At 38.2% G+C, this 18,252-nt stretch overlaps 1 protein-coding gene across 2 annotated transcripts in view; it reads right to left on the reverse strand.

Moving 5' to 3' along the window:
* Positions 1–389: 389 nt before the first annotated feature.
* LOC114025981 (coronin-2A-like) overlaps positions 390–18,252 on the reverse strand; it is a 159,734-nt gene continuing 141,871 nt past the window's right edge. For both annotated transcript variants that reach the window (XM_027839532.1, XM_027839531.1), the window contains exons 9-12: positions 9,715–9,827; positions 6,553–6,643; positions 3,874–4,151; positions 390–2,455 (exon numbers count right to left, since the gene is read on the reverse strand). In XM_027839532.1, coding sequence (XP_027695333.1) covers positions 2,324–2,455; positions 3,874–4,151; positions 6,553–6,643; positions 9,715–9,827 — 614 coding nt within the window. In that variant the 3' untranslated portion in view covers positions 390–2,323. The remainder of the gene's footprint in view (positions 2,456–3,873; positions 4,152–6,552; positions 6,644–9,714; positions 9,828–18,252) is intronic.

The following is an 18,252-nucleotide window of genomic DNA, read 5'->3' on the forward strand; positions in this document are numbered from 1 at the left end:
GAAATGGAACATAGCAGCTTACATATAATACACAAGGGCAGCTTCCACCAGCAGGCTAAAGGTTTTGTTGGGTGATCCACATGCATTTACATGGGTATACCAGTAGGTGTAGTAGTACCTAGTAGGAAGAGGCCACACCATCTCTGTAAATGAAAGATTGGCCAACTCGCAGCAGATCCCACTCCTTTAATCTTCTTGGTTTTTTGCTTTAAGCAAATTGAATATATACTATTTATTTAAAAAATACTACGTATTAAAAAGTAAAAGTCTAGGCAGTTATTTATTATTTTGTTACATTTGTTTTTCATTGCACAATTCCACAACATCTATTTTTTTCTTTTACAAAGATATAAGGAATTTAAGAAATGATGATAAAATGATCATTCAAATAGTTTGGGGCACAGTTTAATAAAGCATAAACCAATTTTTGTCATTTGATCTCCTGTATCACATGTTTTTGAACAAATTCAAAGTAGGATTGTGGGCAAGGGGAGTGGAGGAAATATGTTTAGAACTCAATATTTATACAGAGGTATTCTTCCAAAGATTATACTCAGGTGCTGATTCAATAGTTGTTGTTCATGGAATAGTAAATCATTAAACAAACTATTATTGTTTCAAGTACATAGATCAGTGAGCACTCTACTAATTGGTTGGGCACTGTGGATATGACTAATTTTAGTCTTATCAGGTCACATACATAAACAAAAATACAATTAAAAAAAGACTGGTTAAAAAAATATTGAGTAAAAATTACCTGTCCCTTTCCCTAGCTGTCAAATAATTTAAATAATTTATTCTAGACATAAAAAAAAGAAAATGAAAAAAAAACTTTCTGTCTACCTCAGAGAAGCCACATACTATTTTTAAACATGAAATTTTGGTCACTGATATATGAGTTTTACTTGAGAAGATAGTAGTTGACATGTTTAAAACATAGTACATCACGGATTTCTGCTCCCCCAATAATCAACTATGATTCATTCTTTTCCTCAGTGCAGTAAGGCATATTTTGCAGACAATGCTTGTATAAAAATAAGTTCCAGCATTTTAAAGTATTTACAGGATAGAGTGTTGCTCAGGTGAGAAAAGCATGCCTAAGGAGTTGTGGCCTAGTGAAAAGACAGACACGGTGAGCCCCAGCCTCTCATGATATGGGAGACATGCAGATTTAAAATACAACCAGATAGGGCATTCTATACCCACTGTATACCCTTGATTGCTCAGAGTGGAGCAGTGGGAAAGACATGAGCAGCAATGCCTCATGGCAGTCTTGATGCTCATAACTCATTTGGATCTTGTCCATCACATCCTATTTTTGCGATGGCTTATAGAATATCTGTGAGGGTGAACTGTATAGAGTCCCCATCATGATCCATAAAGCCAGGTTTTCAAAGAGTAATAGTAGCCCTGCAATGATAGTGAGTAAATACTCATCCCTGACCCATTGGTTAAGTGACTTTTATTCCCAATAATCCTTAGTCTGTTGCTGGGCTATTGTACCAAGGAGACTTATAGTCTTTATTATCTTTTTGGATTTGATTATCTGCATTCTGGGACTAGAACTAGAACCTGAACCATACATCTACTGGGAATTAATCTCTTCAATTTCTATGAAAAATCTCTATAATTGACTTGCTATTCAGTTTAATCTGAGTACATTTGACAAGGTCTCTTATTTCCAGGGGGAAAAAAAAGAGATTTATTTAAATCTATCTGTTCACCTTATAGGGGCAATATGGTAAAATAGATTGAGTGCCAGGCTTGGAGTCCATAAGACCTGTGGTCAAGTCCTATCCCTGATACTTACTGATTGTGTGATCCTGGGCAAGTCATTTAGCTATATGCTCCTCAGGTAACTCCCTAGGAATTTTCTACTAAGGGCTGTGGCCGGTATCAGTGGAAGGAATCCCCTTGAGATCCTTCTCTTACTTGGGTATAGTGGTATGCTGAGAGCTCTCTCTCTCTCTCTCTCTCTCTCTCTCTGTGATTTTAGCTACTACTAGACATTCTTCTTCTTGAGATGCCATAGCGCTTTTTGCTTTTGCTTCTATGGACTATTTTTTAAAAGAGAGATAGATAATGAACTGAAGGCCAAAGTATTATTTAAAATGATTTGATTCAAAAACCTCTATGAAAAGAAGGCAAGTAGAAAATTGGGTACTATTGACCACTGGCATTTTTCAATGAATTAAATTTTTGTTTTCCCACAAAAATATAAAAACAGTAGTTATTTTTATGAGATTCGGAGTTTGGTTTTGATATTTGTCTGGGAGTTGCTCTGGGTTCGGAGGGTCAGGAAAACAGTTTCTTTCTCTCCCTCTCAGTATGTGCCTGAGCTCATGTGTATATTTTTAATCTCCAGTTCCAGCTGTTTGACTTGAACTTCTCTCTGGTTTACCAGCTCTCGAAGTCTCCGAATTTCTTCTTGCTGTCGATAGAACATGTGCAGCAGCTGGAAAACAACAGATGAGTTAATTTGATCCATTATGGTTGCAGTCTAAAAACTGAGGGGTAAGTGCATCAAGCATCAGCAGAACAGTAGGTAAGCTCTGGGTATGAGGGAATTGCTAGCTTTTACTGAAATGCTTTATCCTTTATTATTTCCTGTCTCTACCCCCACTTCCACCCCTACATTTTTTAAGTCATTGTGTTAATATGGCTTGGATCTAAAGGGACATTTTTATGATGTATAGCTATTTCATAGCTGTTCTTAAATGAAGGAATCTCACTTCTTCAGTTATTGAGCCACAAAAGGATTGGTCAATACTTGGTTTCCCTTCCAGTGGGTGGACTGACCAACTCCCACTCTCTGTAGAAAGGCTTGAAGTGATGGTAACAGGGGCAGGGGTAGGGACAGTATATAGAGCATCTGGAATAGTTTATTGACCAACCCTTTGAGTGAACCCCCATCTATCTGCTTCTTTACCTTCTTGGTGCATTGGGAAATGTGGGGATTTGTCAAAGGAGAAAGGGAGAAGAAAAAAAAAAAGGGATGATAAGGTATGGTTTGAAAGGTCTTCTTTCCAAAGAAATTTATAGTCACTTGTAAGAAGGAAAGTGAACTTAAAGTGAACCCAAAGAGCTGCTAACCCTCTAAATATTGTACTCTTTCCAAAGGGGCCATTCTAGAAGCCATTATAAATAATTTGGCTTATTGAATTGGCTAACAAAAAAAAAGAAAACCTTGATTTTTATAGATTTTTATAAATACATTTTTATAGATTATTTTGGGTAACCTATGGTTACAGCAAACAGTAAGAACTAGGGGTCAAAGGCAGGGAAACCTGAGTATTTGAAATATAAGCAGGTGCCAGACAGTTTTAAACAAAGTTACATAAATATTGGTAATCAATAAACTGGGGCTTCTGGCTTCCATTTCTGAAAGTGGCATGGACATCATGCTGGGTCTTAGTTTTACCATCTGTATAATGGAATTAAAATGCTTGTGATTCATTGAGCTGTTGGGAGGCCTAATTTTTTCAAAATATTTGTAAAGTCAATTGAATTTAAGAATGAGGCTTTCCAGTAAAGGTAAGCAACCTGAGGTCTCCACTAGTGGCATTCTCTTTTTCCTGAACCATCATATATACCTCTTAATAGTTACATCTTTTTCCTCCTTTGACCTTCACATTCTCTTTCCTTCTACCTCTTCCTCTAGCTTTCTTCTTTCATCTTCTCCCCAAGCCATGTATTACCTCTTAACCTTCTTGTGCTTTTCTCCTTCCTTCCCTTCTCTCCCTTACCCTTTTTTATTCCCTTGCCTATGTCTGGACCTCACAAACAGCATTGTTTATTCCTTTCTAGAGCGGATCCCTATCTTAGGCATCCAGAGAAGCCCATTCCCAATGATTGGTTGTCACATAATCTTACCTCATTTTCTGTTTTTGGTGGAGGACATTCAAATGGATCAAAGCCATTTGAAAGCCAAGCTTTCCTGTCCTCTTGTAATTGATCCATTCCTTTTCTCGATTCTCTCTCATCCTGGAACCTGTATGGCATCTTGGCATCCTCAAACGCTGTTTTCCTTTCTATCCTGTCTTGATACCTATTTGATTCCAGAGGCACAGAATTGGGTAGCGTCCTTTCAGGAAACTTTCGTTGAGAGTTTACAAGGTCAGACCCTGGTCGCAGAGATATCAGCAATGGCCCTGGGAGACAAATAAAGTGACGGTGAGCATACCGTTCACACATCTTTACCGACACATAGAGGCAGGCAATGGGTAAGCTTCAAAGGTTTAGAGCCGTGGTGTCAAACTCAAACAGAAATCCATACATGAGGATTCCTGCGTGACGCATACTGACTTAGTTTTTGTTGCATTGTACTTATTTATTTTGTTAAATATTTCCCAATTACATTTTCATCTGGTTCTGGCCACAATCAGGGCCTCATGGCTGCTGGGTATTTGGCACTTCCATTTAAGAGGAATGATACAATTTAGGCTGGTGTTTCCCAAAGAATAGCTTGCCAGTGGGTTGCTCCCAAATGGTGAGATGTGCTTTGTTTGTGTCAGGGTGGGATTCCAGTGCAGCAGAGGAAAGAAGAAAGAAATTCTGAGGGATGTTATCACCAAACACTCACTAACAACATTAGCTATAGGTAGGTAACAACACTACTGTTGCAATGCCCTTTGATGAAGAGGGGATTTTACATTAACAAATAGGAATGGATGGTGGAACAAATATTGGACTTGAAGTCTGGGTTTATCTCTCAGTTCCACTACTTACTAGCTGCGTGACTGTGAGTACATGGCTTTGGACCAGGATGTGTTCATTATCTTACTCTGTTTCTGGGTCCCTCTGACATTCAAGCTATACAACCAATTTTCCAGACATGATATTGCTGATGATATTTTTACCAAAAGGTACAAAATGAACTAAATGTTTCCTTTACAAGGACTCTATGAGTTCTAAATACATTTAAAACAAAATCTTTCATTATTAGTTCAATTAAGATAATAGAGATATGACCCTTTAGATCCAATGACTAGATCAGTGGTCTCCAGACTTTTTTGATTGCACAGAAAACATTTTTGGAGCCTATATCACCAACAAGTGCATGTTTACCTATTTGTAAATAAATAAATAAACAAGGCTGAGATTCATAAGTTCTTTACACTATTGTATATACAAGTACTACTATATTATTATGTAATATATTATATGATAATTATATAATTATTATATCATATAAAAGATATATTATATTTTAATATAATTATTATATAATATATAAATATATTTATATATTATTTATTATATATTAAAAACTGATACAAATAGATGTTTTAAAAGGATGAAATAAAGATGAAATCATATTTTGATCTAGAGTCAATAGGGATCTACTAGAGTTTACTGAGTAGGGGAATGATATGGCCAGATCTAGAGTTTACTGAGTGGGGGAATGATGTGGCCAGATCTACATCTTAGGAACTCACTTTGACAGTTGTGTGTAGAATGGATTGAAGAGGAGAGAAAAGAGACAGGGAGACCAATCAGAATGTTATTGCATTAGTACAGCCAAGACGTGAGAGTCCTTATCTACGGGGAGGGGGTGGCTATTGAGAAGACAGAAGGGGGACAGATGTGAAAGATGTGGTGGTAGAAATGATAAGATCTGGCAGCTCGTTGAATATGTGGGGTGAGGGAGTGTGAGGCAACCAGGAAGGCATCAAGTTTGTGAACTCGGGTGACAGGAACACTTTTCTTCATAGAGAAATTTAGAAGAGTTGGGTGTTGGGGAAAAGATGATGTAATTGTTTGGATGTGGACAATGTGGGAATTTGTTTTAGTTGGTTATGCATATTTTTATAATGATTCTCTTTTTTATGTTGGAGGATGGGGAAGAGAGAAAGGCTTGTTAATTGAAAAATGAACAAAGAAAAAAAATCCTTTTTGTTTGGAAAAAACCACAAAAGATAATGTAATAAATTCTTCAATGAAGATCACAACCCATTTGAAAAGGGGAGGGAAGTGAGGCTCATTGTAACCCATCTGAAACTGGGGTAGGTATCAGACGGGTTGCAGAGACAACCCTCAGAGTCATCTGTCACAGCCACAAAATAATGTGGGGAAAAGAGAGTGGGCACATTATGTCAGTAGGTGGTGCAGTAGATAGAATGTTGGGCTTGGAATCAGGAAGACTCATCTTCCTGAGTTCAAATTTGGCCTCAGACACTTACTTAGCTGTGTGACGCTGGACAAGTTATTTAACCTTTTTTTTTTTTTTTGTCCCAGTTCTTCATTTGTAAAATGAACTAGAGAAGGAAGGAAATAGCAAACCATCCCAGTATCCTTGCCAAGAAAACCCCAAATTGGGTCACAAAGAGTCGTACATGACTAAAATGACTAAACAATAACAACAATAATTGTTTGGGAAATGACGAGGTAAAGAAAAATGCTTCATGTCAGCTTTGGGTCCAATAATTCACTAGACCTTGACTAAAGGCACCATATTTCACAATATTTTTCAACTGAAGCCACAGTAGGCCAATTGAGTGATTTTTATTGTTGTTGCACAAGAAGACAAATATCTGTCTTTGAAATCCTGACCTTTATTCATTCCACTCAGCCATTCCTGTGCTGTTAGAGCTGGCTGGACTCCAGCTGTCAAGGGGTAGATGTCTTCTTGGTAGGATTCCGACTACAAAGACAAACAAAAAGATGTAATATGGTCAAGGCAATGATAACCTAATGAAGTTGTTACTGCTGACCGATAATTATATGTGGCTTAAGAAGTACTTTCATTTTTCTGATATGCAAATTAATAAGGTTAGACTGATTTTTTAATGTTGAGGTTCTCTAATACATACGTCCTATGATAGGCCAATATTCAATCCTGATGTTTCACCTTACATGCAGCAAATCAACAAAATGACAAAATATGATCAATAGATAATGTTGGGAGGGTTGTGAAAAGAGATATATAATCATGCATAGTTGGTGGAATTGTGAATTGTTACAACCAATTTGGAAAGCAATTTGGAATTAAAGTGACTAAAATGTCTACACCCTTTGACCTAAAGATTCTACTGTTAGGCATATTTACAAATGAGGCCATTAATTAAAGTTCTCATATACTCAAAATATTTATAGCAACACTTGGACCTCAGTTTCCTCATCTGGGGAGTTGACTTAGATGACTTCTGAAGTCTTGGTGCTGGAAAGTTCCAAATCTATGATCCTTTCAATAAACTGGTTTAGAAATTATGGGACCCTTGTGGGGAACTGACTCCTTCTTAGAATTTGTGACAGCAGATAGGAATGCCAGGCATAGTCTAATATTCGTCTTGAACTTTTGGAGAACACATTTCAAAGGTTTCAGAAAAAGGATAGCTAAGATGCAGTGGCCTAAGATTCTAGATAAGAAATCACTTCATCAGTGTTAGGAAGCTTTCAAGATAATTCTGAAGACACAAAGAGAATTCCAATGAGGAAGAAAGGAACGGAGGAGAATTCTAAGAAGAACATCTGTGCAAAGATGACTCCTCAACCAACTTAGATTTTAAAGGACATTCAAAAGATGGCAGCAAGGACAGGTTAACAAACCATGAATTTCAGAACTTGGCAAGTGCTTTTAAAATATTCTCAGGAGTCCTAAAACTCAGAGTGGTTTGAAGCTGGAAGAATGATAAGGATAACAAAAAGGGTAGGCAAAATTTCATCATATGGAAAAAAAGGAAGATAAAAAAAGGGACAAGATTGCTGCTCATGGTGAATGGGATGACGGAAAGTGACTGAGTGAAGGTGGAGCAGCTTCTGTGTTCTCTGTCAAGGAAAAGAATATTTTTTTTTTAACTGAAAAGAGAATTGATACTAAAGATAAATGGAAATTTTAAAAAGCTAAGAGTGAATTGATACTCAAGATAAGCAGGATAGGATGAGAGTGCTAAGTGGACCTTGACAAGGTCAAATCTCTAGGCCAAGATGAACAATAAACAAAAGTTCTGAAAGAATCCTGAATGGAACTGCTGTCAGTGACCTTTGAATGGAGAATGGTGCCACGGGGACTGGACTGGAGAAGGGCAAATGTTGTCCTGAATTTTGAAAAGAAAATAAGAGTGTAATCTGAAAACTGTAGGGAAGTGAACTTGACTTTAATTCCTCACAAAAATTTAGAATTCTATTAATTTTATAATGAACATATCTGGTGAATAATGAACATTCAGAAAAGGAAGCAGTGAACACAAAAGACCAGAATGGTTTCATTAAGAATAGTCCATGCCACTTAAAAGAATACATAGAAGAAAACAGAATAAGATTCAGAGGGAGATACAAACAAATGAGATAGCTTTGAAATCAGCGTTTTCCACCTACCTCCTCACAGAGGTGCAGATTGAGATTTTTTTTTGACATGGTCAGAATTTGTTTTGTTTGATTATACATGTTGTAAAAGTTTTTTTTTTCTTTCTTTCAAATGGAGGGGGAGGAAGATGGGAGGGAGAGAAGATGGATTTTCATTAATTAAAAAAATTTAATTAAGAAATAAAATATTGAATTTATTATATACTTCAAAAAAGGAAATAAGCAAGATGGAATGGAGATTCAGCTTCATATGAAATTCTCTTTTTCTTTTCTTTGTATGTAGATGTGTTCATGCTTATTAATGTTGGCCAAATTTAGATAACAAAAACAAGAGTATAGTCTATGCCAAACTAACTCTCTCTCTCTCTCTCCCTGTCTCCCTCTTCCTTTCTCTCTCTCCTTGTCTCCCTCTTCCTTTCCCTCCCTCCCTCCCTCTCTCTCTCTTTTTTTTCTTTCTCTCTTTCTCCCCTCTCCCCAGCTTCCCACCCCTGCTTTAGAATACTTTAGATTATCTCTTACCTAGTTTTAGCAAAGAATTCTACAAATTCTCTCATGTTATTATTGTGGACAAGATAGAGAGCTAAAGAACATTACAGTTATGTGGATGTGGAACTGAATGGCTGGGCCCAAAGAGTTATCATGAATGGGTTGAGGAAAACTTTAAAGAAGGTGGCAAGGAGAGCCACAAGGATTTGTCCTTGTGCTGCTTAATATTTTCATAAATTACCTAGAGAAGGGCAAACATGGCATTCTTATCAAATTTTCAGCTGACACAAAATTAGAAGGGACAGCTAATTCTTTGGGTGATAGAGTTGGGAACCAAAAAATAACAGAGTAGAATATTGAGCCAACTCTAATGAGATGAAGTTTAATGGGAATAATGGTAATGTCTTAAACTTGGGTTCAAAAATCAACTTGGCAGGTACAAGATGAGGAGGTGTAGAAATAATAATTCATTTGAAAAAGATCTTAGGGGTGCTGGAGGGATGGAGGGAGTTTGGTGGACTGTAAGCTTATCAAAAGCCAGCAGTGTGATATGACAGACAAAAAAGCTAAGATGGTCCTAGACATCATTAAGAAAAGTATATTCAGAACAATGGAGGTAATAGTCTCATTGTACTCTATCCTGTTTGGATCGTGTCTGCCATATTGTTTTTAGTTTTGAGAGCTGCATTTTAAGAGGGATGTGAAAAATCTGGAGAACATCCAAAGGAGGACAACCAGTATGGTAAACGCTCTTGAAATTATGCTACATAAGGATCTGGAAGCAATGAGAACACTCTTCATGCCAGCATAGAAGCAGAGGTATATGGGCCATTCACTCCGATGGCATAATGAAATATTTTCATAGGTGGTGTGCTATGGTTGATCTCTCTTCCCTGTAATAGCTTAGTTATGGAAGCCACTTACCCGCCGAGGGACAATCATTGATATAGGCTCGATGAGACCTTTGGTTGTTATCAGTTTGTAGAATCTGAATATCTCACAGGAAGATACATCCAGACCCCTCTTTGGCATGATTCCTAATGGAAAGATCCAAGAGAAAGAAGAGATCATGGGAAATGACTAATACTTGAACAGTGGTCCACTGGGCTCTACATGGACATAGCTCTCATGGGCAAAGTCTGTGTTCTAGCTGCCTTTGTATCCCTAGAAACTGGCATACCACTTTGTTCATGGGTGCTAAATAAATATCTGTCAAACTGTTGTTTAGTTGCAATTAAATTGTATACTTCCTATTTAGTGAGTATGTACCTGAAAATTCAATCAATGGCTTTTCTTCCTCTCCTCCCCCTCCTCTACTCAGGATACTATTTGCTATCTTTGTGAGGTAGGCCATGAAAATGATCACAGTATTCCTATTTTTCTGAGGATGGGGATAAAGAATTATGTACAGTTGAAATGATAAATGTGTACCCCAAAGATATATCACCAACACTGGCAAACTAAACCCAGAGTATCTGGTCATAGATCATGCTTTGGGATCCAAGGTGTCTTAGGATAATGGGCTGGAAAGACTCTTAGAAAAAGTGTGGTCTGGAGGACCAAAGTTTAACTTATGCCTCTGCTCCTGACTCCCAGTTCATTGGTTAAATCATGATTAGCTCATGAACTTGATTTTTGTCCTTCACATCAGTATTAGTCAGACAGGAGGGAAAATAGCTTCTCTGCTAGGCTCAATTCTAATATGTCTTAATAGATATAGTTTAGGACCTCTAAAGAAGCAAAAGTTTTTCTAAAAAAAGTCCTCTTTTCCATCTCTGTTAATGGTACCACCCCTCTTCTAGATTTTCTATTCTAGAAACCTTGGTTTCATCTTTCATTCATTCCCTTCCTTCATCTCCTATATCTCATAAGTCACCAAATTCGATTTTTTCTTGCTTCAAAATGCCTTTCGGTTTTACTCCTCCTCTCCATTTCCACTACTACCTCACTAATCTAGGCTTTTATCACCTTGCATAAGAATTACAGCAATAGTCTCTTAGTCTCCCTCACTTAATCTATCCCTCCTTTTAATCCATCATTGCCTGAATCTTCTCTGGCTGACTATGGCCTGCTGCATCAAATACATGAACTCCTCTACCTGACTTTCAAGGCCCTCCATTATCTGACTCTATCTGATATTTTTAAAGATCCATCATTTCACTTTCTCAATGTGAGTGAATTATCCTCTGATGTAGATCACAGCCTTTCCATGCCTCATCCATTTGTGGCTAATACAAGTTTACTGCCTGGTGGCCAGCCTTACAATGATGAGGTCTCTGAAGTTAGGTTGACCAATCCTCCAATGACTGTTAGCATGGTCTACCACCAGTTTGTGTATACTCTAAGTCTTCTCAGCTTGGTTCAGACCTACTAGAATGTGTCATCTGTGGATATAATTTTTAGGGATGCAAAGACACCACCATAAAATGGCATAATGAAGTAGAATCTTATGGGAGCAACAATAATTTGTATAGAACATTCTAATTTATGAAGGACTCATTATTAGATTTGACCCTGTCAACAGTCATGTATGGTAAGACAAATATTATTTCTACTTTACAGAGAAGGAAAGTGAGGTTCAAATAGACTAAATATCTTGCCAGTGAGTGGCAGCTACTGGGATTTTTTTATCTTCTGACTCTAAATCTAGTGCTCTTTCCACTAAACCATATTTATTAACATTCAACACATCAGCATAATGAGGACTATGTTATAATCTTCATAACATCCTTGGTCATATAAAGGGAAAAAATGTTTAATAGAGGGTGAATTTCTATCTAGTAAGCAGTAGAGTTGGGATTTGGAGGCAGCTAGGTGGCACAGTGGATAGAGTGCTGCGCTGTTCAAATCTAGCCTTGGACACTTACTAGTTTTGGGACCCTGGGCAAGTCACTTAGCCCCATTTACCTCAGTTCCTCAACTGTAAAATGAGCTGGAGAAGGAGATGGCAAACCACTCCAGTATCTTTGCCAAGAAAACCCCAAATGGGGTCATGAAGAGTTGGGCATGACTGAAACAACTGAACAACAACATAAGAGTTGGGATTCAAATCCAAGTCTTCAGGTGCCAAGTCCAGTGGTTCTTCCATTAATTACATCGTATTACTGTACAAGTCTTACTTCTCCTCCACAGATTTTTCTGATTATTTCAGTAAAAGTAATTTTTCCCTCTGAAGACCTATTGTACTCACAATCAATATCATATAGTTTAGCATTTGATTCTCTTGATTGTTCTATATAAATCAAATTTTAATAAGTTCCTGCTTACGTGCCATTGACTGTGCTAATCTTACCTACTATTCAACCCTAGACTGGCAAGGCCATTTACAACAGAGTATATATCCATGTTTCTTTAGTTTTTTCCCATAGACTGAAGCATATGGTTGGATACATAAAATAACAAGCCTTCAGTAACCACTTGTTGGTTGATTGACTTTGCTCTTGAAGCTGCTTCAAACCATGCCATGTGTTTCTGCATAAACAGTGGGAGAAGAGTCATCCAAGTTCTTTGAGACATTGTTGACCCTTTCAGACATTTGCTCCAAAAAAAAACCAAAAAAAAAAACCCAACCCCTTCACATGGTGATCTCATCAGCTCCCATGGATTTAATTACCATCTCTATATTGATGAGTCTCAAATCTACCTGTTCTTCTCTAACCTCTCTGTTGAACTCTTGCATCTCCACCTACCTTTCAGATAACTCAGACTGGATGTCCAGTTTAACATTTTAATTTCAGTTCTTCATCTTTTAATTTTCATTTCTTCATCATTCAGTTCTGTTTTAATCCTTAAACAAATTCATCTTTGATTCCTGAAGCAAAGGTTTTTCATGGCACTTGGAAAAGTTCTGAGCTATGTGTTTGTGAGGCAATGACTTTGGGTTTTTAGGAATTTATTTTGGAAGTTGATGCTGTGCCTAGTGTACATTTCAGTTGTTCTAATACCAGACTTCTTAACATGGAAGCTAGGAACTTGGTTTTTTAAATATTTGTATGTATTTTATTTTATACATTTAAAAACTTTTTTTTTTCTGAATAGGGATCCATAGGCTTCACCAGACTGCCCAAAGGAGTCCATGATACAAAAAAAGTTAAGACCCTCTGTTAAGGGGTTGGGCTTCTAACTGACTTTCTTTTTGTTTATTTAAAGAAGGATATGTTAGGTTTAGTAGAATCAAGACTTTTAGGCAAATTAGTTCTCCAGAAATCCCATGAATTTCTTTGGGTACAATCACTAATTTCTGAGTCTCCTTTTTTCTTTTTGGCATCAACTAGCTGGGGATCACAGAGCTAGTAAAAGTCTAAGGCCAGATTTAAACTCAGGTCCTCCTTACTCCAGGGCCAGGGCTGTATCCACTGCATCACCTAGCTGTCTTTTTTGTGTTTTCTTTCAAAGAAAAACCCCTCTGTCCAAGTAGTAACTATGTCTAGAAGAAGAGGCCAGGGGAACTTTGGTGGTAGTCAGCTGCTTTCTCTCCTCTTGCTTCTTACACATAAACAACCTCATCACTCCACAGAAACTGTTCTCTCCAAAGTTACAAATGATTTTTTAATGGCCAAATTTAGTGATCTTTTCTCAATCCTTATTCTTGACCTCTCTGCAGCCTTTGGAACTGTTGATCACTCTCTTTTTGATACTCTCTTCTCTCTAAGTTTTTGGAATACCATTCTTTTCTAGTTCTCCTCCTACCTATCTGACCACTCTTTATCGGCCTCTTTTGCCGGATTCTCAGCCAGGTCATTTGCTCTAGCTGGAGGTATCTCACAGAGTTCTTTCCTGGGTGTTCTGTCTATGTACTTCTTCACATGGTGATCTCATCAGCTCCCATGGATTTAATTACCATCTCTATATTGATGTCTCAAATCTACCTGTCCTTCTCTAACCTCTCTGCTGAACTCTTGTATCTCCACCTACCTTTCAGATAACTCAGACTGGATGTCCAGTTTAACATTTTAAACTTGATATGTCCCAAACTGAACTTATTATCTTTCCCCTTAACCCCTCCTCCCCTCCTCACTCCCTTACTACCATCAAGGGGCAACACCAACCTCAGTCCTTTAGGCTCACAATCTAGGTATCATCCTTCAATCCTCACCTCTTCTCCCCCCCCACCCCTGTTCCTTATCCAATCTGGTGCCAAGGCTCGTGGATTTCATCTGCAACATCTCTTGAATACGCCTCTTTCTCTTCTCTGATACTACCCCAACCTTGGCACAGGCTCTCATCACCTCACACTTTGGCTATTGCAATACCTGTTGGTGGGTCTGCCTTCCCTAAGTCTCTCCCCACTCCAAACCATCCTCTATTCAACCACCAAAATGATTTTCCTAAAGCACAGGTCTGATCACGTCACCTTCCTACAAAATAAGCTCCAGTCACCTCTAAGATCAAATAAAAATTCCTCTGGCATTCAAAGCCCTTCATAACCTACGTTCTTAGCCCCTCCCCCCCACTTCCCACCAAGTCTTCCAGTCTTCTTACTCTTACTCTGTACTCTCTCTATTTGTGATATTGGTCTTCTTGCTATCCACGAAGGAGATATTCCATCTCTCAGTTCTGGGCATTTTCTCTGGCTTTTCCCCATTCCTGGAATGTTGTCCCCTTTCATCTCTGCCTACTGGCTTTCTTAAAGTCCCAACTTTACAGGCAGCCTTGCACAATAGCTCTCAATTCTAGTGTCTTTCCTCTTTTAATTATTTCCTGTTTATCCTGTACATAGCTTGTTCATATTTATTTGTTTTTTTTTTTGTCTCCCCCATTAGACTGTGAGCTCTCTGATTGTCTTTGGTCTCTTGTTTTGCCTCTTTTTTGCATCCCTAGCACTTAGCAGGATCCCTAATACCTAGTAGGCACTTAATAAATGTTTATTGACTGATTGACTTTGTACAAGACATTTGGATGGGGAGCAGGGAGTTTGGAACATGAACATTAAGTATATGAATCATGGCTTTGGGGGTGAAGGTCCTCTCTTCTTCCCCATTTTTTCTTTGTCTCTTCTTTTTCTCATTTTTCTTCTTGCCTTTCCTTTCTCCTGTCTTTCTTTTTTCCTCCCTCTCCCTCTCTTTTGGTCCAACTCTGTTCCTCTGTCTTCCCTCCCTACCTTCTCTCTCTCTCTCTCTCTGTCTCTCTCTCTCCCCCTCCTCACTGTGTCAAAGGAATGGAAGACCAGCCTCCACAATCCTGAGTAGTAGAAGAATGATAAGGGTTAATTTTAACTTCTCCCCTTGCCCCCTCCCTGGACCTCTCTGGCTTTCAAAGAACCTGTCTAGGACTTTTCAGGTAGTGGGAAGAGCCACCTTCATCAGAGTTACCCTACCCCCTTGCCTTCCCTCAAACTATTTGCCCACAGGATGTGGATGAGATAGGAACCAACAATTCTATTCCTCCTGATGAGATGGAGGACCACAAGGCTTTACCATTTGCTGTGCCTGTATGCTTTGTGGTCCCTAGACATTGTCAGCTCAGTCACCTAACCCAAGGACTTCTGGGCTTAGCCATCCTTCTCACTGCTATGTCCTTAGTATTTCTGAGCCTTTCTCTCTGCCCTGCAGTTGATGGTTCAGTTTCTGATACTGAACTGATATAATTTAATAGTGGAAATGATATTAAAGAAGTTACATTAGCATTTTCTTTGCTAAGGACCACGGGACCTTTTCATCCAACTTGTATTTAAAACCTCTTATACGTGTTATACCTACCATTAGAATATAAGCTCCTTGACAGCAAGAATTCTCTCTCCTTTTCTATCTGTACTGTAAGTGCTTAGCCCAGTGTTTGGTATATAATGAATGCTTCATGTATTTTCATTCATTCATTCATTCATGCATTCATTCATTCATTCTAAAAAGAGCTCTGGACTAGGATTTAGAAGATCTGAGTCCTAGTCCTGGCTCTGCCATTAACTAAATGTGGGATTTTGGGGTGTCATTTAATCTCTCTAGGATTTACTTGTATTATATGTAAACTAAGGTGCTTGACTGGATGATTTTTGAGGTTGGTAATAATGTCAATTCATAATTTTTTCCTCAATTCTTCCATTTTGTGCCTTCTTTATAGATATCTTGAAAATCTTTCTCTCAATGATTTCAAAATGACTTTGTCTCCAAAGTGGTCAAAAACACTCCTGATTCACATTCTTATCTGCTCATTTTTATAAGAATCATTCCAGGATCATAGATTTAGATCTGGAAGAGACCTTAGAGGTCATTAAGTTTAATCTCCTCATTTTGTAGATGAAGAAAGCCAAAAAAAAAAAAAAAAGGTTAAGTAACCTGCCCAAGGACACACAGCTAGTTAAGTGTCTAAAGCAAGCTTTGAACATATGTCTTTCTGACTGTAGGTCTAACATTTTATTTATGACATCACACTGACTTTCTACAAACATATAAGGGTGCCCTTGGAAGGAAAAAAAAAGAAAAGGAAAGAAGCAGGCTTCTGCAAATTGTTCATTATTAAAGATTGTGTCTTCAGACAGACAACTGACTAAAAGGTATAGCCCACAAGATCCCTCAGGGTTCCTTGTTTGTTCATTGTTAAAGCATTTGATTCAGTAGTGCAAAATGCTGTCTTAAAGGTTCTCCCCTAGTAATGTATCACTCAAGCATATTTGAGGATATATAATACAATTGATGTAGCTATTGTTAAACCATCCTCAGTATCAAGAGAAGAACAAAACAAGCAGATAGTGTGCACCCCACATAATTGTCACTGTCAGGAGGATGTCTGGTGTAGAATTCAAATGGATTAAGAATTCCCTAGAGAGAATGAGGTCCTCCAGCTAACTGGAGGAAGTGGGCTGGCCATATAGTGAGAGTGAGGGAAAACAGACTGAGTCTCATACCCAGGGAATGTTAGAAGACCTAGCAGACAGCCTTTGGCCCATTGGGTGGATCCTCAATAAAGGATCTATGGGAGGACATGGACAAGAATTACACAGGATGAGCACGTATGGTACCCAGGAAAGTGTAACCTGTATTGACAAGATCACTGAGATATTGAAAAACTGTGGACTGAAAAGGCCTTTGTGGCCTGTCCTGAGAGCCTAGTCATAAGGGAAATATTGTTTTCATAGGAAAATGTATTCTGAGGTCCAAATGCAATTCATATGTTACCTAGGAAGATAAAGAATTAACCTGTTAGCACCTGTTCATACTTATTGGACAAGGAGACGAGGGCCCTGGGAGACAGACACAGGACAGATAGATGTTAAGAGGAAGAGTCTCAAAGTTTCAGAGCCTAAGGTATTGGGATCAGAGAAGAGTGAGAAACCATGATAACATGAAGCTAGGACAGTAGGAGAACGCTGAAAACATTATAATTATATTCCATGCATATCTTTTTTATGTCATTTTTATGTACAAATTCCTAGTTAATTACCAACTCTACTAAACTTGAAGGTCTACTTCACAGAGGCAATAGTTATGCATTTAAAATTCCATTGTCTGAGTTGCCATGAGAGGCTGCAGAGATTTACTGGAAAAAACATTGGGCTAGGAGTCAGGGGACCCCCAGGTCTGCCACTAAGTAGCTATTCATATTGCCTAGAAGAAAGGGAAGCAATGGCCTCCTCGATTCTGAACTGTCCAGATAATAACAATATATGATAATAATAATAGCTAACATTTATATAGCATTTACTATGTGTCAGACCATGCTAAGTATTTTACAAATATTATCTCACTTGATTCTCATACAAATCTTGGAGGTAGTTGCTATTATTATCCCCAGTTTACAGATAGTAAACTAAGGCAAACAGAGGTTAAGTGATTTGCCCAGAGTTACACAGCTAGTAAGTGTCTGAGGTCATATTTGTACTCAGTTCTTCCTGATTCCAGGCCCAGTGGTCTAGCCAGTGCCCCACATAGATAACAGATGAAGTATTGTTTCAGTTTACAGTACTACATTTTAAGCGAGACATTGACACTTTGGGGCAGGTCTAGAGGAAGGTGACTGGGCTAGTGAGGATATGCAAAATCATGTCATTTTAGGATTAATTAAAGGAACTGGAGATGTTTCGCCTGCAGAAGAATATAGTGGAGTATGTGCGTGTATAAGGATATCGCTATCTTCAAATTCCTGAAGGATTGTCATAGGGAATAGAAATTATACTTAGTTTATGTGGTTCTATAGGTTAGAACTGCAAAGTTCTAAGTAGGCAGATTTCAGCTCAGTAGAAGGAAGAACTTTCTCACAATTAGAGCTAGCCAAATGATGGAAGAAGTCATGGCACAGAGGCTCCAAGATCCGGCCTTGAAGCCACAAAGGCCTGGGTTCAATTTCTGCCTCTGACACATACTGTGTGACCAGTTAAATTACTTAACTTCTCAGAACCCCTGGCAATTCTATGAGACTACAAGTTCCAAAGAAATTGCCAAACTGCATTGGTAGAGGATATTTCCACATGTGGAAATTTTCTATATCTGTGAAATCTTGTCTAGTTCCTATCCCAATAATAAGACTGCC

The sequence above is a fragment of the Vombatus ursinus genome, unplaced genomic scaffold (genome assembly GCF_900497805.2).
Source record: "Vombatus ursinus unplaced genomic scaffold, bare-nosed wombat genome assembly UNPS02014832.1, whole genome shotgun sequence".
NCBI classification, from domain to species: Eukaryota; Metazoa; Chordata; class Mammalia; order Diprotodontia; family Vombatidae; genus Vombatus; species Vombatus ursinus.